Here is a 22,719-nt window from a genome sequence, read left to right as displayed (position 1 = left end):
GTTAACGGCTTCGCTCTTCATGCGGGAGGCCGACCAGCTGAAGAGGGGTTCACGCACTTGGCTACGCCGTATTTCGTCCCTCATTCTCGGTTACACAATGCTTTCCCCTCTCAATCATCCTTCTGCTCTCCTCAATCAGCAAACAGTACCGTTTTTCCTTCCAAAAATGACCTGAGATCCAGCGAAGCAATGAAGATTCTCAACAGCATCACGCGTCGCATCCGCCGCCTCCCCTCCGCATTCTCATCCTCAGCCCTCCATCGCACCCACTACACCGGCTCCCTCCTCTTCAACCTCGCATCATTCATCCTCCCCGCATTATACGGCACTTTATCCAAACTATGGGTCGCAAACATTGACTCATCCATGGTGGTGCTCACCGATGCGTATACATACATGAACACTGCTTCCGAGGCAGTCAATGAGGGATTGCCGAGAGCAGCATGGGTCATCATTGGCGATAAAGCATCGAGGTCGCTTGGAAAGCGTCTTCAGTTGACGCATACTCTCATCGCGTTCCAGTCTGCTATTGGATTGATACTGAGCTTAGTGTTTCTTGGGGCTGCGTCGTCGTTTGCGAATAGCTTCGTTCCTGAGGAAGTCCGCGATGCGAGTTTGACTTATGTTCGTATCGTTTCGTTCACCGTGTTCAGTGGAGCGCTCGAAACTGCAGTAGCGACGGCGACGAGAGCACTGGACAAGCCTGATATTCCACTGGCGATCAGCACTGTCAAATTTGCAGTTAACATCATCCTTGACTTTCTTCTCATTTCGAAATTCCATGTCGGTTCTTTCACGCCTACCGTCAACATGCAAGGCACTATTCAACTGGTCTGCAATCTTGTTGCAGCTTTTGCAGGACTGGTTTACTTTCTTTGGTCGAATACCTGGTCGTTCAAGAGGCATACACCACACGATCCTCAAGAGAAGCTGCGTCCAAGCTTTGACGCGCTCAAAGTTCTTCTACGGCCTGGGTTGATCTTCTTCACCGAGTCAGCTGTCAGAAATGCCTTGTATCTGTGGTTGGTCAGTACCATCGTTGCTCTGGGGGCAGTATATGCAACAGCTTGGGGTGTCTTCAACACAATCCGATGGGGTCTGATAATGGTCCCAGTTCAGGCCTTGGAGGCAACAGCGTTGCAATTCATCGGCCATAACTGGGGAGATTGGAGAAGACGCGTAGACATCAGCACACGAAAGCCTCAAGCATCACTGAAGGACCTTCGTGGCATCGTACGCCCAGCATTCAGATCATTAGTCATCGCCCTCATCTTCGAAGTCCCAATAGCCATATTCCTTACGCTGTTCGGAGCAAAGCCCTTTGCATCATACATCAGCGGCTCAGACGAAGTCGCAAAAGTCACAGCTTACATGTGGCGAAGTCTGGACTGGTGTTATATCTTTTATGCCATGTCAACTCAACTCGCGACGATTCTTCTTGCGACCCGACCCAGGTGGTATTTGTATCAGAGCCTTGCAAGCAATTTGCTATATGTGCTGCCGTGGGCGATCGCATGTCAAGTGGACGACTTGAACGACAGCAACGCATGGTGGTATTATAAGTTTGTGTTTGGTGGAAGCCTTGTGTTTAGTTTCGGGTCTATTCTGGTTGTTGATTCGCTTTGGGCTTGGACGTTGTATCATGGGAAGACTAAGTTGGAAGAGTTTAGAGAGTGAATGCGTTCCTGTAATTGAGGAAAACAAGTGTTACAGATTCATTCTTTCATTAACTCTCTGATAGCCCTGTGCTGTGTTCTCTTGTTAAACACGGTTACATATGGAGCTTTGCTCCATTTCGCAGGATTTTGGAGAGTATTATGTGCTATGGTGCAATCAGTGTAACGCATCACCTCATCATGCAGATCATCCCACCACCTGCTCTATCCAGTATTAATAATGAACCTAAACCCATTTGCTATTACCGTCGAGTATAACGAGCGCGACACACTTTCTTCTTACACTATAAACTATAACTTCAACATCATGTCTTTTACAACAACCGTTACCGCTGCACCTCCACCTGGTCAGCCAGACATTGCTTACGCTCCTAACTACGAAAACTACCAGGCCAGGACTACCAAGCGCCTCAAAGAGGGGAACCTCCCGGTTTCGGTCCCAGATGGATTTCCAAAACAACTAATTGGAGATCTTGTCTGGGAAGGCGATTCAGTTGGTCAAACATACGACTGGACGTACAACTTGGCTGAAGACCAGCTTGGTGAAATCGACCGAGCTTTACAGCATTTTAAAGGTACTCAACTTTAACCTTTGTATACCCCTCATCTAACATGATCAGGTCTTGGTCTCTCACTCGGACATCTATCAGCAGAGACTTTCCCTCTCCCCAACTTGCACTCAGAACTACGCAAGTTATCCGACGAGCTACACAAAGGCCACGGCTTCTTCGTCATCCGCGGCGTCAACGTTGATAATTACACCCGCGAAGAAAACGCCATAATCTACGTCGGTATCTCATCACATATCGCATCACAGCGTGGCCGCCAAGACAGCAAATTCAACGGCAAACCAGCTGACGTTGTCCTCACGCATGTCAAGGATCTCAGCGCCGGTCGAGACAAGAGCGCAATTGGAAGTCCGGCATATACTACTGACAGACAGGTCTTTCATACTGATTCCGGTGATATTGTCTCACTGTTTTGTCTTGAGACGGCCTTAGAGGGTGGTGCGAGTAGGATTGCGAGTACGTGGAGGGTTTATAATGAGTTAGCAAGGACAAGGCCTGATTTGGTTCACACGCTGTCGCAGAATTGGGATGTTGAGAAGTAAGAAAACTCTAATATTTAATGGTCAGATGGCTGACGCTTCCAGTTTCGCAAACCCGAACAAGAAGTTTACGACTCGTCCGCTTCTCTACCATCAAAAGGCCACCGATACGCTGCCAGAGCGCGTAGCTCTGCAGTATGCTCGTCGATATTTTGTCGGATTTGGTGCACTTCCAAGGAGTCATGACATTCCACCCATCACAGAAGCTCAAGCCGAAGCCCTCGATGCTCTTCACTTCTTGGGAGACAAATTAAGTGTTTCTACGAACTTTGCAAAGGGGGATATGCAGTTCATCAACAACCTGGCTGTATTTCACGCTCGAGATGCATTTACGGACTCGCCAACTCAGCAGTAAGTCTAACGCTCTAGTTGTTGGATATGGGCTAACGATGAAAGGCGCCATCTTCTTCGTCTTTGGTTGAGAGATCCTGAAAATGCTTGGGAAACTCCGGAGCCGCTACGTGAGAGGTGGGCAGAACTGTACGAGGGTGTGACGCCGGATGCTCAGGTATTTCCGCTGGAGCCTTACATTCGAAGTGCCAGCAACAAGGCCAGATAGACACTATGAAGGCGGTAGCATGATCCATTTTGGGCCCTTCCGGCAAGGCCGTCTTTCCAAGCTGTTATTATTATACTCACTCGTTGGGGAACCCTATTTCTTGTCTTGAGTACAGCCCGACTGCATTGGACCTCAGTCCATTCATAATCTAGTCTAGCATAAAATATCCAATGATAAGCATCTCTCGAAAGTCGGATATACATGCAGAGATGTTCTTTTACTGTGATAAGGGGATATGGTTAAGGGTTTGAAAGAAGCTTCAGACCCAAAACAAAGGTAAAGAACACAAATTAACATATATAGGCAATATACTCTTTGCCCTCACTGATGCCTAAGATGTAGCTTTTGGCTAGAAAGTTAGTTGTCCTGATGACTGTCTCCAATGCCGTATAAATGGATGTTCTGTTACAAAGGGTTTAGAACTCACTCGTTTGACTGACTGGCCTGTGAGTACCCCAACGATGTTAAAAGCTCCTGGGGTATAAGGGGCGGACCACTTGGAAAGCTTCAGCCACGCCGATGGACTACGGCGTTACGTATTATCATATTATTCATCAACGGGTCATTTATTATTCAAGATCACCGTTTCACTAATACGGGGCATGAGATAGGCTGATGGTCACCAATAAACACACCAACACATGCTTCGAGATTATCCATACACAGAACGACTTTTCACCGTGACAATACTGAAATAAACTTATGTTTGAACTTCGAACGGCGTGAGGCTATCCGGTGCGGCTGAATGATGTTCCCTGCGGAGCTTGCAACTACTCAGTTACTTCGAGTCAACGATATAGCGTCACTTGAACCGGACATGCCGATGCCAAGAGAAGCTACTTCCCCAGATATCCGAACCACGATTGAGCTCGCGTCCAAATCAGCTGCTTCTGGATGGCTATCCTCGTAGGCCCCTTTGACCTGGCAAAACTGCCTGCGCGTTATGCCCCAGTTCGTGGCCCAAGGTTCCTGAGCCCAATAAATTGGCACCCCGGGAGCCACTCAGCTCCACATGTGGACAAAAGGCTGGAGATTACCAAAGAGACCCTGAACATGGCTCTTCAAAGGTCCTTACGCATGAACAAACTTTACGGGGCTGAACATTGACGGACCGACAAGTGGCCCAGACGCCAGATGTCTAACCATGAGTAGATCACAGACCCACGGCAAGACTCTCGATCAAATCCGAAACCGAGAAGGGCAGCCTCCTCATGTGGGTTAACAGCTGAAGAGTGGAGCGTATGATCGGAATCGTCAAAGTTAAATCTGCAAAATCGGAACCCTTGCATAAGCACAGATGCAGACGTCAAAATGTTTAATCGACAGTTCTATTTCTTCCAAATCCGCTCTGTGATGAACTCCGGTTTCCTCGGCCCAGCTAAACACAATAACACTAACAAAAATCAAGCCAAGGAAGAGAAATAAGCCCCCAATCCATAGCGCCTAACAAAAGTTTCCCTCCTAAACTATGGCCTTAGCAATAGCTCCTTTACGAATTTATCTTAGTCCCATTCGCCTCCAGAAATCTGCACAAATCCCGGCAACTATCAAGCAAGGTCTTCCGGGGCTTCCATCCCAGTTGTGTCATAGCTCTTCCAGGATCAGCGACACAGACTCCCACATCACCTTGGCGGCGTCCGACTTTCACCACGGGAATCTCTCTCCCCGAGGCAATCTTCATAGCCTCAACAACTTCGTACACTGTCTGGCCAGTTCCAGTGCCAATATTGAAAGTCTGGAAGCCTTGGCCGTCTTGTACAGCAAGGGCAGCAAGATGACCCCTAGCAAGATCGGAGACGTGAATGAAATCTCGGATAGCTGTTCCGTCTCGGGTATCCCAGTCTGTACCGAATACTTGGAGTTGTTCTACCTCTCCAAGCATGACTTTGAGGAGGACAGGCATCAAATTGGTTGGTGCGACACGGGGATCTTCTCCCAAACGTCCAGAGTCGTCACAGCCAATAGGGTTAAAATACCGTAAGGCTGTGATAGTCCATTCTGGATCAGCCACGACTAAATCAGATAGAATAGCCTCGCGTATCCATTTTGTTCGCCCGTATGGGTTTGTAAGACCCGTGCAACCTGAAAGAGTTGTTTGTCTTTGGCCACTAGCATCACACCACTCCGTCGTGGAATGACTGCAAGACTCTTCAACCAAACGACCACCTGCATCTGCTAGAGAACCATAAACAGTAGCCGATGATGAGAAGATGAGGTTTTTGATGTTGAAGTTTGATAATGTGTTGCAGAACCTGATAAGTCCACCGGCATTGTTGTCGTAGTATTTGAGTGGCTGCTTAATACTTTCTGATACAGACTTGTATGCAGCAAAGTGAATAACACGTTTAATTTTCGGTCCAGAGGGTGAGGAATAAAGAGATAGAATTTCCTGGATCTTGACATCGTCTCTGAAGTCAGCCTCGTAGAAGTGAAGGTCTGGACGGCGAGGATTGGTGTTGAAGCGTTGGTCCGTCATGTCATTGAGAGTGTCAAGAACGTTGACGAAAGCATTGCTGAGGTTATCTATGACAACAACATTGCTTCCGCCTTTCAAAATTTCCCAAGTAGTGTGGCTGCCGATGTAGCCAAGGCCACCAACGACGAGGACGTACTCATCTGCGGCTGCACGAATAGGAGAGGGGGGACGACTGAATAGGATGTCTTGTTCAGTTGCGGGAGTACTTGGTCGAGATGATGACTTCAACGACTGAGCGGTGTCCGTGATTGGGGTCATGGTGCCCGAGGATTGGAGACAGTTCATGATGAAGCTTAAGGAGAAGAAAGAGAGATATAATAAGCAATATTTAATTCCAGTGGTGAATCAAGATAAATACTTTCTTGTAGGACTTAGATAAATCTCAAGTTTATCAGAGTGAATGGGCAGTTACTTTATATACTCAAATCCAGAACAACGACCTCTAACAGCATGACTGAACAGCAACCATTTACAAAAGTTCTAACGCCCGAAAGCTAACACAGAGAAAGTTTCAACGAGTCCACGGCCTTACTGAAAAGCTATCATAGCTGTAATACAAATCGAAGTCGTAACTTGAAAGTGGATGGTCTCCATAACGGCCTCGAACAGAACGGGGAAGCTGAGCAAGTATATGGATGATGCAGGCGTTAGGAACCTCGGGCTTGTGTTTCTCATGTGTTCTAGATGCATTTTGATCTTTTTCCGGTCACACTAACGGCGTGCACGTTCATCTCGGAACGGTTGACAGCTATCCACTTGGTGGGTTGTAACTTGTTGATGCCTTGTCTGAGATGCAATGATTACTCAATGGGTCTGCATCATTTCAAACCACCGCAATCAAGGCATTTCCAGACCATAAAATGCATTTTAAAAATGATGTGAGTAAGATTTCAGCTAGGGAGGATCATTATACTGAGGGAAGAGCAGATGTAGTCGAGCAACATAGATGACGCACTTACTCTCCATATCAATCCTCACCAAGAGCCAAGCATAAGCAAAACCATTAATAATCTTCTCTTCAGTATCCCGCCGTTCCTAGACCTACCTCAGTACATTCGGAAGGTGGATATCTTCGCCAACGGCCATGCCGGGAAGGCTATAAGCGAGGTGGATTCTCCATGTGGCTTCAAGCTTAAACGGTGCAGACGTTGAAACTCTATCTTGCCCACCTTCCCGAACGGTTTTACCAGGCACCAACAAAGATAATCTGATCTAGATTCGGTCCTTTTGGCAATGCTGACTGATCTGGGGAGCTTTGGATATCCACGTTCCGCTGTACGCTCTCGGCTCATCCGCAAGTGCAGTTCTCGATATTATTCTCGTCGTAAGGTTTCGCTGAGAAGATGAGGTTAATAGAAATTTTCTAAACATCACTGCTGAAATGGGTACTTTTACTTCATTCGGTGGATAGCCGTGATGTAGCAATATCTTCAAAAACTCTTCAACTTCTCACATCGGTGGAGGTAAAGAGCTGGTAACGTCACTCTTTCTGCTGGTTATTCTGTTCTTCTTCTTCCCTCTACCGAGTGTCATCCTCTCCTTACCTACCTACCTACCTTACAATCATACTCAAGAGTCCCATTTGTTTAGATGGCTGTCAAGAGTAATAATCCCTTTTGGAGCAACGAAGATCCTTCATGTGAGGATCTGACACTCCCCTACCATGCCAGGCTAGACCCTTCAGTCCCAGTGCCTCAGCAAGATCAACCACATTCAGCTCTTCCCATTAGCCCTTCTACTCGCTCTACAGATAACCCCTTTGCTACTTCCCCCGCAAGCCCCTCCATCAGTCCTGTATCTACTCCACCGCCGGCAATATCTTCAGACCGATCTGCTCGCAAAGTTGGCATCTACGGTTCACCCTCTCCCTCTCAGACATCTCTAAGCAGTCTATCTGGTGACAGACTTACCAGCAAGATCCCGGACTCTGAGAAACCTCCCCAATACACAAAAAAGCTATCACTATGGACAAGATTCTGGCGCTCACTGAGTAACCAGTTCTCACCCAAGGCCTTCTGGGAACTCATCCACCCCAAAGAGTACATATACCCGATGACGCTTAAAAAGGGCGCTGCGCTTGCATTCGTCATGTCTTGCGTTGCTGCACTTGTCATTTCGAACTGGTTTACTGGTTGGATGAGAAAAGCCATTGCTCAAACTCGAAGTTACATGCTACCTGTTCTTGTCATTGTTCTTACTCTTGAGCCTCTCATGTTTCTCATAATCTTGTCTATTGCGAGAGTTCCGCCATATAACCCGCCCAAGGCACATCCCTCGCAAGTTGTGCAGGGGATTGTGAATGAAAAATGTCCTGGTGGTCTGGAGCGTGGTGTGGCGGTGACCACTACAGGGGCTTGGGAAACTGCCTTTGTCATTCCCTGCCATAACTCGGATCGCGATGCCTTGAGAAAGGTGATCGAGTCTGCATATCCCCATTTCAGACCCCAAGACATCTTCATCATCGATAATGGTAGATCTAGATACCCACAAGATCTCTCCTTCCGACACTGGCTCAAAAATCTCCATCCCGATCTCGTCTACATCTGGTCCCCCATCGGTTCAAAGAACGCTGCTCAACTCGTCGGTTCTCTAGCAGCCAAGAACTACAAGTACATCTTGACAACAGACGATGATGTCTCTCTCCCCGAAAACTACCGTCATCCTATTCATCTTATGAACGACCACTTACGAGCCGTTGCTTTTCCTTTGGCAGGTACCGATGCAGATGGGAACACTCCCCTTGGTATGGTCTCCTGGCAGGACTGTGAGTACCGTATGGCTGGTCTGGTCAAACTCGCTGAGAATCGTACATGCGGCGTTAACTTTCCCCACGGCGCTGGTTGGTTTGTTGACCGCGATGTATTCGTTGAGCTTCTTTCGAAATATCATCCTATGGACTTTATTGCTGAAGATGCGAATGCTGGGTTTTCTATCATGCGTCTTGGGAAGGGCATTGCTTTTGATGCTCAGGTCACGCTTGCAACAGAAGTTCCAGCAACTGTGCTTGGTCCTGGGCTGAACTGGTGCAAGCAGAGAATCAAGTCATGGGAAATGGGAAGACATAGCCTTATCTGGAAGATAACGCGTCACCTATTTCGGATGAATGGCCAACGAACTATCCAAGGAATTCTTATGCAAAAGGGTCTCTTCCTTTACATACTGGCCTGTCTGGTCATCGACTGGGTTCGTATTCCCGTCCTGGTAGCTCTCGGCGCGCATAAGGAATACTGGATCTTCTTCTTCGGTCTCGCCTTTGTCGCTTGTCTTCCTCCACTTCTCTACAACTATCTCAGCTGCTGGCACCGTCCTGATATGCGCATTGGACTTGTCACTATCGCTACATATCCTATTTACAAGCAGCTGTATAGTTTCGTCTCTGTCTTTGGTGCTGTTCGCTGGGCTCTCTTTTATATCGGGGGACATGTTAGAGCGAAACCTATTCGGAAGATGCTCAAAGATGGAGACGAGGCTTGTTTTTGGCTTGATCCTAGATTTGAGGCGAATCCTGCTTGGTTGGCGGATGAGAGGGAAAAGATGCTAGCTGATGAATTGGCAACAACAACTGTCGTCGGATCAACCGCGCCCTCTTTACTGACATAATGAGCCTGATCTTTTTGAATAGATTGGATGATAAGGAATGCTAGAATTTAATAACTGCCTACTGTCTCAGATAAACATCGTGCCAATTATAACCGTCCCCTGCTATAATACCTTCCGTTAAGCATATAATTATGCCTGACGATTTCGTTAACTATAACTGACGACAAGTACGGCGATGTTCCCTTATCAACTAATAACGTCACGCATCTAAAAAGTGGTCATATATGACCCCAGGCGTTGCTACCAAGACCTTCTGTCTTGTTATCACATGATATAAGCCATCGCTTACTGACTGCTAGCAGTTTCACCATGTTTGAAGTAAGCGATCGCAATTTCCACGCTTCCAGCACCTTCGGTTACCATCAATTATTCGACTCTGGACTCACCTTTCGCGATGCTTCTGTAGAGTTACACCAAGCGTGTCACTGTGTTCAATGGGGCGTTATGTCAAAGACATTGTCAGGCTTCCATCGGGCTTCCAAGTTGACTTTTCAACGTCTGTGCAGGATGCAGCCTTGACAGCCAATTTCCGAACTGATCTGATCTCCATACGCCAAGAACGGGAAGTGGTCCACTTACATCATACCAATTTGCGTTCTTCAGCTGCATCAACCGTCTACCGTCAGTAGAATCTCAAGCTTAACTATTCCTTCATGCCCTATTCTATCTGTAGCATGTATCGGAAGGCATTCACAAAGATTACCTCCGCTTACGTATTGTCCATCCTCAAAACCTGTCTCTGATCCTTACCCAAGTTGCCTAGCAACTGGATCCCTCACCTCCACATCCTTGTAATGATACGAGCCTTGGCTCGCGATGCTAAATTTGGAGTGGCGTTGCTGATAGGCCAGGAACCCCGGATTAACCCCTTAATGCGAGCCTAGCCATGGACAAAAACCGAACCGTCCCGTCCTAACCCATCCCTCAGCCGACGCGTAGCTTTTTGTTCCTCCATCATCTCATCACCAACATTCGTTAATTCTTTTTCGTCCTTCTTCAACTACAATCGCTTTTTTTAATTAAGAATAACTTTTTACACACAACCGTCATCATGTCTTCCACCACTCTCAGCACCGCCAGCGCCGTCCCCACGGCCTGCACAAACCTCTATGACACCCCCAACCAGGACAACACCTGCGCCATGCCCTTCAAGGACAACCACACCGAGATCATGCAGAAGTGCTGCGGTGACGCAAAGATCGTGAGCTACTACAACGGCTGCGGTCTCTACTGCGTCGCCCTCGACCAGACCATCGGCGAGCTCGCAAAGTGCCTCTTCTCCAACGGCGCCCCCGACGCCGATGTCTTTTGCAGCGGTAGCAAGAAGACCACAAAGACAAAGGACGCCGACGTCCCCGCTACCGCTCAGGCTAGCGTCATCTCCGGCGACGATGATAAGGACGATGATGACAAGAGCTCTACGGGTACTGCTTCTGGTACTTCTACTAGCACTGGTACTAGCTCTGCTAGCTCTGAGACTTCTACCGAGAGCGGAAACGCTGCTGCTGGTTTCTCTCCCAAGTCTAGCATCAACACTCTTGGTCTTGCCATTGGTGCTCTGCTCTTCTCATCCATGGCTGCTGGTGCTTTCCAGCTGTAAGCAAGCTATGGTGTTTGCTCGGTCATTCTATGTCGATAATTTGGAACGGTTCAAATAATGTTTGCGTGCATCTTGCATTTGGGCGGTGCGTAAAATATTGCTGGATATCATAATTGGTTTATGTGTTTTGGAAAATGGAAATGTATACTTAATTGGCAGTCTATCTCTTGATATACAAATTGCTCCCCCAGCTGTTTACCCATTGTCGTGACTCGTGTAATGACCACAAGCGCATCGCTGCCTCCACTTGTAAGCGATGGACGGACTTAATTAATCGTGATCGATCAATGGAACGCCGTGCGACGTCGTGCGACGTCATTGAATCATGTGTAGACCATGTGTCGACTGGAAATAGCTTGCCAAGGAAAACGGTCGAAAAGTCAATTCCACGAGGCCGTTTGCGATGATCCGGCAAAACGGGTCGCCAAAGGAAAATACGAGGATTTCATGGTCACAACATGCCACCGCTTTTGGATGTAATCTTGTCCACAAATGCTTCATTTGAAGTATTCTTTTGAAGAATGGATTGCGATTTGCCTTCGTCATCGACGCTGACGAGTCTGTTGCCGGATATCCGGTCTTCCAAGACAATGTCACACCATGCTAAAGTACAGGGTAACCACGACATTTTGAAGCAATCTCGATCAATCAATTATTCGTAGCAGCTCAACAGATCCCTCTAGTTATTCCCTCAATGAGCTACGAGGGCTTCATATTAATTTATAACATAATTATTTCTCCTAGCGTTTGTTTCTTAATTGCAAAGATGCCCGACAAAACAACTACCAATATGTATTTCGTCGCGATTAGCAACTGTAGTAGCTACACATTGGGAACAAGTTAAGCTCATTTAAATTGACAAGGGCTCAGTAATTGTTAGAGCATCCTCCTCCTATTCCCCGTTTTCGCTGTGCTAACCATGAATCATATCCAATTATTCCCATCGTCATAGAACTCTTATGACACCATTCCAAAGATCACCCACCGCTCGGCCCCCCTCTTTCTTCCCAACTTCACATTCCATCGCAACATCTTGACAAAGGGGGTATCACAGGCAACACCCTTGCATTGTCTCACATTTCTCTTCTTCACCAATTACTCTCTCAGCCTCGAACTCGGGAGCCAAAGCTTGTTCCTGAGACACAATTCTGCATTCCATCTTGGCAAGGTGCAAGAAATGTCGTCTCCAGGGCCGTCGATGCAGGGAATATTTGCTGCGGATTTGTTTGATCTCCGTGGGAATAGCGCTAGGTCCTTACAAGGCTGGAGGGGACTGGGGATAAGAAGGGAGATCCTGCAGGTTTGACGATGGATAATTCACTGCATACTCTTGTTCATTCCTCTGTTTGCTATACGAATGGGTTGCTGAGCGGCTGGCCCAGGGGACATGAATAATGTCAAAGCCGACCATCACCACCAGAACAACATCAAGGTTCCAACATCATCATTGGGTTCAATTCCGCACTGCAATAGACTTCCGGAATTGAACTTCTTTGAGATAACAAACCTTACCTCATGTGATAAGGCGCGCTAACAGCAAACAAGTCCCGACGCTTTCCAACGCTCCACCATTAACGTCGAACCGCAAACGGCGCTCAACTGGTCTGCCGTTTAGTTCAACGCTAAGAATAAGCGCTGTCACTCTTGAAGTTTCTTGAAATAGCATAGGGTAGATTCCCGTCAATAACCACGGGCAGGTCGCTTTGCCCTTGCATCAGTGACATTCAGATCCCTATGTGCAGATTGCATGTTGGATATGCATGTCACCAGCGGGAGCGAATGATGAAGCTTGGGCCTGTTGTTTTTCTTAGCTTAATGATCTATTGTAAAGCCGTTATGCGGATGTTATCTTGGTATCAATCTGATCGATATCTCTCATCGCATCCACTACGCAATGCTGGAGACAATAGACTAGATCAAGACATGATCAAATGACCCATAGTCGGTTCCTTGTTTCCGATAATCTGAACCACACCATATCTCCGCAACCATTCAAACAAAATCATTCAAAAGGGCTTACGGCAGGATCCAAGTGCAACATCAACCACACACAAGAATTTCTAGCCACATAGCTAAGCAATTGCGGGAGAAACACTGTAAATTATGACTTACGCGTCAAACATCATGCAAGGCACCGAGATCTCACTGGTTCAGATACTGCAGTCTGCTGGGTTCGTCCAGTGACGGGTGCGGTTGATTCCGCCACTGGTTTCAATGAAAAAGGTGACACTCATTCTTCTCCCTACTGGTTAAATCTGATTCTTGCCCTACGCCGTGTCTGAGCCTCGCAGATCAGAGCATGCCCTTTGAAATTTTGTTGCTACAGCGTGGTGAAGCCACCAGATGAGGGGGTCTTCAAGTACAGGCTGTTGTCAAGGGCATCAATGGGGAAATGTGATAAGTGGAAAAGGATTGTTTGACTTTTGAACTAAGGTATTGTGCATTTCTTGTCACGTCTTGGCTTGTCTCTGTTGTCGCCTGGGGGAGTTATGTGCGGTTACACTTCATTGCTATGGGCGGGCGATAACGACTCTTGGCGTGGCTGGTCAACAAAAGCTTGGTATGCCTGTAAAACGTGGTAACACTCCAAGCCTTTGTATTTCTATTATTGAATAGGCACAGAAAACCGTTGTTGGAATTCGTTGGTGAAATTGCCTTATCAAGGGAGACATAGGGGGCCGCTTCCATATCTTGACTCCTAAAGCACTCCGTAAATACAAAAGCAAAAAAGTAGCTCGAGCGGTAGTCTGCAAATAGCTAGCTAAAAACCTTGAAGAATGGAATATTCTCGTCTAGACTGCTTTGTCGTGCCTGTGCTGGTGAGACATTTTTGCCAACCATCTGCTTTTGGTCCACACTGGGTGGAGTGACGGTATCGCCCTTGCATGTTTTCGGATCTAGCAACCGTGTATGAGGAATGTTTGCATGCAGGAGACCAATATTCCCAAGGGTGAATAACTCAAACAGCAGATGAAGATGTCAAGTAGGAAAATCTGTATATATAGGGGCTGGTGTTCTTGTCCAGGATATTCTCATCTCATCCTCACTTCAATCTTCCCATCGAGGACCAGGTCCATTCGTTTACAACAAGAACACATTCTTTCATTCACTCTTTAAATACATTCGCTAAACAGCAAAAAAGTAACTAATCATGCGTTTCTCTACCGGTCTGCTCTTGGCTGCGGCCTCGAGCGTCATGGGTCAGCGATTCACCAACTCTAGTATCCCTGCTACTGAGTCTGCTACCACCACCACTGACGCTGCTCCCACCGGCTCTGCTGCTGCTGCCCAGCCCGTTGATCTCGGTAGCGCTGAGCTTGGTCCCAACTCTCAGTTCATCACCCGTCCTGATGGAAGCATCGCTATGTAAGTCTGCCCTTAACGGCCCGCGTCCTAGTTCCGAACTCTAATCAGCCTATAGTTCCCTGTTCGCCCCTCCCAATGGCATTGCTTCATTTGCCATCGGTATTCCCAACGACATCTTCTCCGGCTTCCCCATTGGAGACCTTTTCATCATCCTCTGGGAGATCCTTGTTGAGCTCCTTGAGACTCGCAAGCGTGCCGAGACCGACTGCAGCCTCGATGTCACTGTTGACGGTGTGAGCGTCTTCTCTGAGGGCCTCTCAACCGGATCTGGTTCCAAGTCTGGCGATAGCACTGCTTCCACCGGTAACCCCCCCAACGTCGAGTTTGTTCAGTCTTGCGGTGCTACTTCCTCCCGCCTGGAGGTCTCTGATCTTGCTGTCGGCCCCCCTGGTTCCAGCAACCCTGGTGCCGGTAACGGTGGCGGCAATGGCGAGAATACCACTGGCACTGCTGAGCCTACCAACACCAACTCCGAGGGCGCTACTACCAACTCTGAGGGCGAGACCGTTGAGCCTACCGAGACTGCTACCAACTCTGAGGGTGCCACCACCAACAGCGAGGGTGAGACCGTCTTCCCTACCGGTACCCAGACTGGCACTGAGACCGAGACTGCTGCTACCAACACCAACTCTGAGGGTGCTACCACCAACTCTGAGGGCGAGACCGTTCAGCCTACCGGCACTGAGACCACTGCTCCTACTTCTTCTGCTACATCTGCTCCTGGCTTCCCCGGCTCCATCGGCGACTTTGCTCTCTTCGGCTGTGTTGGCTCAACCGCTGGCTTCCCCACCTTCGAGCTTGCTCGCTCTTCCGGCTCCATGGACCTCAACCTCTGCGCCAGCATCTGCGAGGGCCGTGCTTACTTCGGTGTCCACGATGAGGACTGCTACTGCGGTGACGAGATCGATGCTGACAACACCAGCCGTGTCGACACTGACCAGTGTGACATTGAGTGCCCCGGTGACGACTCTGAGTTCTGTGGTGGTGATGCTCCTCTCGCTCGCCGCAGCCGCATCCAGGCCCGCCAGGCTATCCCTAACACCATCCTCCTCACTGTCTACGTCTCTGTCAACGGCCCTGATGTCACCATCACCGATGTTCTCACCGCTACTGTCACTGACCAGTCTACCCTGACCACCACCTTCACCACCACCATCTCTGATGCTACTGCCACTGAGACCCAGACCGTCACTGCCATCTACGTCTGCTCCAACGGCAAGTGCTACCCCGAGAACGACAACGGCTCCAAGGTTGTCTACATCTTCGTTTCTTACCCTGGTGATGAGTGCGACGGCCAGCTCGTCTACATCTCTGAGGCTTGCTCTTGCCAGGGTGGTTCTCAATACGTCCCCAAGTACTGCTCCAACGGCAGCTGCCACGGTCTGACCGTCTACAAGCCCGAGGAGTGCCACGACTGGTACAACCACGACAACTTCTTCGTCCCTGCTGACTGCGATGTCTGCGAGCACGGTGATGTCGTCTACAAGCCTTGGGAGAACTCCTGGGGTACCCCCGCTGAGTGCAAGGAGGTTGAGGTCCCCAGTTGCACCAAGGATACCTGCCCCTCCCACGACAACGGCTCCAACGGAGGTAACGGTGGAAACGGCGGCAATGGAGGCAATGGAGGCAATGGTGGTAACGGAGGCAACGGAGGCAACGGAGGCAACGGAGGCAACGGAGGCAACGGAGGCAACGGAGGCAACGGAGGCTCCGGTTCCAACGGTGGCTCAGGTTCCAACGGTGGCTCCGGCTCTGAGGGCTCTGGCTCTGAGGGCTCTGGCTCTGAGGGCTCTGGCTCCAAGGGCACCACCCCCGAGACTGGCTCAGGCTCCAAGGGCAGCTCCGGCTCCGAGGGCTCTGGATCCAAGGGTGAGAGCGGCTCCAGCTGTGAGGGTGACCACTGTGTCCCCGTCACTGTCAGCAGTGCTGGCAAGCAGGCCGTCAGCGCTCTTGCTCTCCTCGCTGCTGTTGCCGCTCTTCTCTAAGCGACTGCAACAGTTGAGTTTCTGATCTTGAACGTTTGCCTTCCTTTCTGGTTTTCTCTTTGGGAAGATCCGCATGCAAATGGTGGCATTGTCTTGTGCCACTGACTTTGTAGTTAGACTTAATGCAGTTTCAATTCTACTGGGGTTTTTGGGAATAGCCTATCTGCAGTCAACTAATAATGACGCTCTTTTTCCTTTCAACTCTGATTACTGGCAATTGTGACTGCAAAACTTTTGACAATCATATCACTGAGCTACTTCTGTGCCACTGGATTGCTTTGAATGATGTCCTTGGCATGCTCTGTTTCATCTGGCTCCAGCAATGTTATGTCTCAGCCAACGCGGCGCACATGACGGAGCTTGAAACACGTAAAGAATGTGACTTTCCCTGTGGATGTCATCTAGATTCCTTAGCCATGTTCGTCGCCTTGCTTCCCTCAAAGCAATACAAGAATGCGGTTTCCAGTGGTGTGACCTTGAAAATCATGGAGTCCATCTATGACTGGAACTACACTCACTCCTGGTGCATATGTAACAATAGTGTTTCTTCTCAAGCTTTACTCGAAGTACAAGTATGTCTGTAATATCTGTCACTCAGACTTGTGAGCTCCTTAACTAAGACGAGGATCCACTAGAAGATGAGCTATCAGACAGGCTCTCATTTGCTTCGTCAGTATTCCAGCCACTTCCAGAATCGCTGCTTCCCTCAAATACAACTTCAGCGGAGTTATCCTCATATGCTGGACCAGGCTGTTCCTCCTTTTGATCGTAGACTGGAGCACCGTTGTCCTCCTGGTAATCAGGTTTCCATTCTGAAGACATCTTGACGTGGCTAGTCTCAGTCAGTTATAGTGCTTCAAAGCATAGGGCGAGGGGATGTACATGAAGACTTATCAACGTAAATAACTGAATATCTTGTCCAAGTCCAGGTACTTTGACTTTTGCAGCAATAGGCCAGTTAATCTCTTTTCACAAGTGATATCTCGGCAATGAAAAACATACAGAAGAGCTGGGTGATATTGGATGTTCTTTCTAGATATGCTAGGAAAAGGAGCCCTCTTTATAGGTACTGGCGATGAAGGCGATGCTTCTCTGCAACGGCAGATGCCCAGGAAAACTGAAGCTTCACATATCAACCGGGCGAGATAGTCTACGTTGTGGCGCGATATGACCAGCTGCATCTTCGAAAGGATGAGGTATCATAGGCGTGATCCTGTGCAGTGGTGTTGTGAAGTGCAAATGGGCAACCTATGAAATGTGAGCGTAGCCTTGGATGGCCTCAAAATATGCATCATGGACACATAGTGAGTTATTTCTTCATTCAACATCGAACACCAGGCGGAATAAAAATTCAAGCTAACAACCAGAGCCTACAATTTCGTCTTATTGTTTGACTATCGATGAGGCTCTCCAGCCCTCAAATTTTTAAAATCATGATGGTCTGTTTAGAGCAGTGTTGACTGCCATTGCCTCCACTATGCTAATGCCAGAGTGCTACGATTCTTAAACAACTCATCTTGCTTTTCATCCAGTGCTTTATATCGGCTTCTTACACAAGCACGAGTCTATCTACACACACAAACCATGAACCATCTTGCGATATCAAGTGATATGCCTGTTCTTGGCAATAATTTTCGCTTACACCATATCCCCCCCACTTGTAAGAGGTAAACACGCGATACGGCAGAATTACCAGATCCGTTAATTTTCCCTGTCAAGATGATACATTCGCGATCGGTCCGCCTCCACCAGCAAATCCTCCCTTTAAAAAGGTATAGATCTGAGTAGACAGTCGCACTTTATGCGACGATAATAAAGCACATAATCTGATATCGATAAAGATATAAGCTTAACCTGCAAGCGTCGGGGTTTGGCCGACGAATATCGCCCGTTCGGGGGAATGTCGTTCTTTGGGCGGCAAATGACGCGAGGACTGCAGATGCTGGATTGACCCGCTAAATTCCTATCTGGAGTTTCACATCTGTCATGGTTTGTCGAGTTGGGGATGAGGTGAAGACAGGGTCGTGATGATTGTTATGTATATAACCCTGAGCCGTCTTTTTCGCATTCTATCAGATGTGTTTCAATCATCTTTGAGTTGTCGATACATCCATACTTGGAGAAAGCTGTGATAATGGCGACTGTCACTGCTGAACGGACGGATACAGCTGAGGCTGTAACATATCCTCCTCAAACCGGCATCTTTAAGCATATCTCCAAAGCGATACCTTACTTTCGCAATCCTAGACATGTCTTGATTCTCAAGCTTGATTGTCTCCTTCTTACATGGACTTTCATCGCTGGTATCATGAAGGAGATGGATCAGTCTGCAACGACACAAGCATATGTTTCTGGAATGCGAGAAGCATTGGGTCTGTACGGCAATGAGTTGGTCTTTTTCAATACCTATTTCTCTATTGGATATGCTATTGGACTTGTTCCGGGCCAATTGGCTCAAACGAGAGTGAGTTGAACAAACTTGGTGCTTACGAGTCATGCTAATCAGATATCAGGTCCGACCATCTCTGTTTCTACCAACTTGCGAGATTATCTGGGGTCTTTTCGTCATAGTGTAAGTCTTTATCCCTAAAGTTTCCCGGTTATGATTCACTTACACAGACAACAGCACCTGCAAAGCCCAGAACGCAACCACTGTCTACGCCCTCCGCTTCTTCCTCGGCCTCTTCTCAGCCGTATTCTGGCCCAGCGTCGTCTCCCTCATCTTCAACTGGTACACACCCAAAGAACTCGCCTTCCGAATCGCCTGCTTCAACGTTTCCGACGTAGCAGGAGCTATGTTCCTCGGTGCCCTCCAAGCCGCCCTGTACCGTAACCTAAACGGTGCTCATGGAATTGCTGGATGGCAGTGGCTGTTCATCGTCTCGGGCGTCATCACTATTGCTCAAGGAATCGTTGGCTTCTTCATTATTCCTGACACTCCTTCGTACACGCGTGCAAAGTGGTTGACGGAGGATGAGAAGAAATTGTCTCGTGAGCGTATGGAGGGTTTTGGCGCAAATACGTCTAAACTTATCCCTCCAGCTGTCTTGAAGCAAAAGCTGCGCAAGTTGATCGTCCATCCTGTCACGTACTTCTTCCTCGTTGCTTTTGCCCTGAGTGCCTGGGCTCACCGCGCTACTTCTTACTTTGTTCTCTACATCGAAAGCCTCAAGGATGCAGCTGGGAATCGTATGTATAGCACATACCAGGTGAATGTTCTTCCCTTGGGTGGTTATGCCCTGCAGATTGTTTCCAATCTTATCCTGAACGGCCTCTCTGATTGGAAACACTGGAGATGGCAGATCAGCACAGGATCGACTTTCTCCTTTGGTGTCCTTCTTTGCGTTCTCTGTGCCTGGCCATCAGATCAGAAGGTCGTTATGGCATTCTACTTCATGACCTATGCTGCCAACGCTGGAGCTCCTTCGCTGATGGCGTGGTTTGCGGAAATTATGCGAAAGGAGCCTGAAGCGAGAGCGATTGTTGTTGCGCTCACGGTTATGATCGTGTATATCGGTCATGCAACGATTCCACTTCGTGCATTCAGAGTCGCAGATGCGCCGCAATACCCCATTGGATTTCCACTGGCTACGGCAATGTCTTTTGCATCTGTTTTCGTGCAGCTTGGTTTGTTGTGGTGGGCTCGAAGGAATCCTCAGCTTGTCAAGGGTGGTTATGAGGGCACAGCGATTGACTCGAGGGTATCTGATGAGGAGAGCTCTGGAAGTATTGGCGATGGAGCAAGTGAACGAGACGAAGGGCATGGAGAAAAGACTGCAGATCCAGTGGTTTCAAAGGTCAACCAGTAGAATTACCTTGACGTTCTATGTAGATAACTAAGTTTTAGATATACCCTCGAGATGATTAGCCATAGCAAATTTCCCAGTATCTTATTTCAGTACGAACATCATCAGATGGAAGTCAGTGCCATGCTGAACCCAAACCACGGCATGTCGAAGAAGGACGCTAACGCTTATACTCCTTCCCAAAGACGTAATTCACTGCGTGAACTCTATTAGATGAAACCTCCGAGACTGGTCGGCTAAGAAATAAGCTTAATTCGACCAGGTCCAAGTGTAACGCCCGCAGGCATATCAAATGGGTGCCGTTGATCATCACGATTCCAAAAGCTCAACGTTAAATAGTCAAAACAAGAAAAAAGGCTTTTATAGAATATTCGTATAAATAAGAGTCCTATATGTTTCCAGAGCATTGGAATCTCGTCACAAGCTTAAAATGCTTGTTTTAACTAATACAATGGCTCAGTGCAATCGATGACAGCGAGTTCAGCATCAGAAGCAGTCATCCGGGTCAGAATTCAGAACACAGCAATCGGAAGATTGTCAGGCTAACTTAAGAGGGCAATGGCAGGAACTAAAATATTATAGAAAATTATCAAAACCACATCCTTTCTACAATCCAGGAGGGAAAAGTGGTCCAGTTGTTTGTTCTTCTTCTTTGGGTGGTGAGAGTCTGGCCAAGACTCTTCTCAACGTGCAAGAACGCATAGCTGAAAGTTATCTCTTTGGGAACTTCTCACTACATAATTTTTGTGTTGCCAAGTGCCACAAATTATAAAAGATTGGGATAAACTTGGTTCTCATCTTGAGTAAGTTGAGTTTCCAATGGGGGATAATGAAGGCTGCTTGAAACTTTTCAGCAAGTGCCCAACGGGCAACAGCACACCCTTCACAGATATTACTCGGCTCTGGGTTAGCCTTCAAACTAGTGATAAGTATTTTTTGAGCATGCGCTTACCTGAAGATGCGGCTGCTTTGGTGGATGGATCTACGGCTTGATCAGCTGGCGGCTTTCAATGAACATTGAATTACACCCTCTCTACTCTTTTGGTGATGAGTACCTTGTAAGATCTCCGTTTCACTCATGATACCCTTCCAAGTCCTCTCCCACTTGCTGTGGCCTAGGTCTTGGGGTGCAAGTTTTGCTGAAGATGTCGCTACCCAGCTGGAGACGGACCTAGATGCATAACAAGCAACCTGATGCCGGGCAATCGACGCAACATCACCCTCACCTCTCCCAAGATACTCACTCATCCAAGCAATTATTTAAAACTTATAACGGATCACTTCTGTCCAGCTTGCCCATAGCTTCAACGAGTGCCCTGAAACGCCTGAGACTCTCCTCGAGGCATAGGGGTTAAATGCAAACTTTGTTGCGCTTCGACCATGATAATTTGTTTCAACGCCTTACGGAAGACTTTCGTTCCATGCTATAAATAGAGGATACCCCTTGTCTTGTTTCTGAAAGGCTTTCGTAGCACTTTTTTGCCCAAGGGGCGAGGGAACGACCGATTACCGAAGTAACTTGTCCTATCCTTCGTGATCTTTTCATGCTGAGATCTATTCATGGTTCATCAACTTGTCAATAATCTCTAAATCAAATTTACGTTGAGGAACTACGTGTACGCATATTGAAGGTCTTAGGGGACATCCTTGGGCCGAGGAGGAAGCAATGCAAGTCAACCTTGCACTTATGTTTAAGCTTAAATACCCAGCATGTGATTGTTCCAAGCATAAGGGGCCATAGCCCTCAGGGATCATTCAAGCGCCGTACATCTTAGTGCTTATTGCCGCGTACTTGCGGATGTTTGAAAACAGATGAAGGTTCAGAATCGCAGACTGCTTGTTGTCGACAGGTCAGTTGTTGAGATCCAGATGTTTCAGCAAGTCAAGCAACACATGACAGTTCATGCCACCAGTGGCAACAGATATACGAACAAGCTTTACACGCGGAAGCAACCTCCCGTTCCCGAGACCGTCGCAGACTAGTTTCCAGCTCACCGTAGTCGTATGTTCATTCATGCGTTCGAACCAACACAGCAAAGACATGGGCAGTGCATCGCTCAGTTATAATACGTTGGTTCGCAAGCACATCATACGATGCGTTGCCACCCCAGAGCCTGCTAGTTCACCGAGACTATTGTTCTTTTAGTTACCGAGAAAGACAGGATATCAAGGTAGTGATCAATTATTGGACTGTTGTTTTTAAATCGGGATTCAATGGTCGCTCAATTTCCGTAAATCAATAAATTCGGGGATCAGGCTCAATATGACAGGTAATATTAAAAGACCCTTGTAAAAAAGAAAAAGTCTAGAATTCTTCTTCAAAAGTAAAAAAAGATTACTTGCAGAAGCTGATCAGAGACTGATTGAGTTTACTCTGTACAGTAGAACCCAAGATCTTCAATTTTTTACGGAATATTAAATTACGATCGCGATGAGCGCCGTATTCTTACGTTTTCTTTCAGTCCCATTAATTGAGACATTTTCCGTCTTTCTCATTACGAAAAGTTATCAAGTCCAGAATCTATACAACAATTTCACTGGAC

The 22,719-nt window shown here is 47.8% G+C and overlaps 9 protein-coding genes across 9 annotated transcripts; 7 read left to right on the top strand and 2 right to left on the bottom strand.

The window, feature by feature from the left end:
* Positions 1-189: 189 nt before the first annotated feature.
* BKA55DRAFT_685030 (uncharacterized protein) lies at positions 190-1,677 on the top strand (the record flags this gene model as incomplete). The annotated part of the gene is made up of 1 exon (XM_046198731.1): positions 190-1,677. The coding sequence occupies one exon, from the start codon at positions 190-192 to the stop codon at positions 1,675-1,677; it is 1,488 nt and encodes a 495-aa protein (XP_046055568.1).
* Positions 1,678-1,983: 306 nt separating this feature from the next.
* On the top strand, positions 1,984-3,343 carry BKA55DRAFT_499831 (uncharacterized protein; the record flags this gene model as incomplete). The annotated part of the gene is made up of 4 exons (XM_046186689.1): positions 1,984-2,251; positions 2,297-2,783; positions 2,830-3,135; positions 3,181-3,343. The coding sequence occupies 4 exons, from the start codon at positions 1,984-1,986 to the stop codon at positions 3,341-3,343; spliced, it is 1,224 nt and encodes a 407-aa protein (XP_046055567.1).
* A 1,489-nt stretch (positions 3,344-4,832) lies between these two features.
* Positions 4,833-6,077, bottom strand: BKA55DRAFT_534514 (uncharacterized protein; the record flags this gene model as incomplete). The annotated part of the gene is made up of 1 exon (XM_046189602.1): positions 4,833-6,077. One exon carries the CDS (start codon positions 6,075-6,077, stop codon positions 4,833-4,835), a length of 1,245 nt encoding a protein of 414 aa, XP_046055566.1.
* Positions 6,035-9,419, top strand: BKA55DRAFT_590077 (uncharacterized protein; the record flags this gene model as incomplete). The annotated part of the gene is made up of 2 exons (XM_046195038.1): positions 6,035-6,059; positions 7,645-9,419. 2 exons carry the CDS (start codon positions 6,035-6,037, stop codon positions 9,417-9,419), a joined length of 1,800 nt encoding a protein of 599 aa, XP_046055565.1.
* Positions 9,420-10,341: 922 nt separating this feature from the next.
* Positions 10,342-11,209, top strand: BKA55DRAFT_556521 (uncharacterized protein). Its single transcript, XM_046191709.1, has one exon. The coding sequence runs from the start codon at positions 10,471-10,473 to the stop codon at positions 11,017-11,019; it is 549 nt and encodes a 182-aa protein (XP_046055564.1). The 5' UTR covers positions 10,342-10,470; the 3' UTR covers positions 11,020-11,209.
* A 2,961-nt stretch (positions 11,210-14,170) lies between these two features.
* On the top strand, positions 14,171-16,370 carry BKA55DRAFT_501109 (uncharacterized protein; the record flags this gene model as incomplete). The annotated part of the gene is made up of 2 exons (XM_046186793.1): positions 14,171-14,385; positions 14,441-16,370. 2 exons carry the CDS (start codon positions 14,171-14,173, stop codon positions 16,368-16,370), a joined length of 2,145 nt encoding a protein of 714 aa, XP_046055563.1.
* A 193-nt stretch (positions 16,371-16,563) lies between these two features.
* BKA55DRAFT_556516 (uncharacterized protein) lies at positions 16,564-17,391 on the top strand. The gene is made up of 2 exons (XM_046191708.1): positions 16,564-17,202; positions 17,253-17,391. Exon 1 carries the CDS (start codon positions 16,667-16,669, stop codon positions 16,952-16,954), a length of 288 nt encoding a protein of 95 aa, XP_046055561.1. The 5' UTR covers positions 16,564-16,666; the 3' UTR covers positions 16,955-17,202; positions 17,253-17,391.
* BKA55DRAFT_685024 (uncharacterized protein) lies at positions 16,982-17,192 on the bottom strand (the record flags this gene model as incomplete). Its single annotated transcript, XM_046198730.1, has 2 exons — positions 16,982-17,001; positions 17,057-17,192. 2 exons carry the CDS (start codon positions 17,190-17,192, stop codon positions 16,982-16,984), a joined length of 156 nt encoding a protein of 51 aa, XP_046055562.1.
* Positions 17,392-18,504: 1,113 nt separating the features above from the next.
* Positions 18,505-20,179, top strand: BKA55DRAFT_500230 (major facilitator superfamily domain-containing protein; the record flags this gene model as incomplete). Its single annotated transcript, XM_046186736.1, has 3 exons — positions 18,505-18,834; positions 18,884-18,942; positions 18,997-20,179. 3 exons carry the CDS (start codon positions 18,505-18,507, stop codon positions 20,177-20,179), a joined length of 1,572 nt encoding a protein of 523 aa, XP_046055560.1.
* Between the last annotated feature and the right edge of the window lie 2,540 nt (positions 20,180-22,719).

This window comes from Fusarium redolens, assembly GCF_020744475.1.
Source record: "Fusarium redolens strain MPI-CAGE-AT-0023 chromosome Unknown BKA55scaffold_2, whole genome shotgun sequence".
Taxonomy (NCBI): domain Eukaryota; kingdom Fungi; phylum Ascomycota; class Sordariomycetes; order Hypocreales; family Nectriaceae; genus Fusarium; species Fusarium redolens.
Note: the sequence above shows the minus strand (reverse complement) of the source record. Positions and strands in the feature narration are given on the sequence as shown.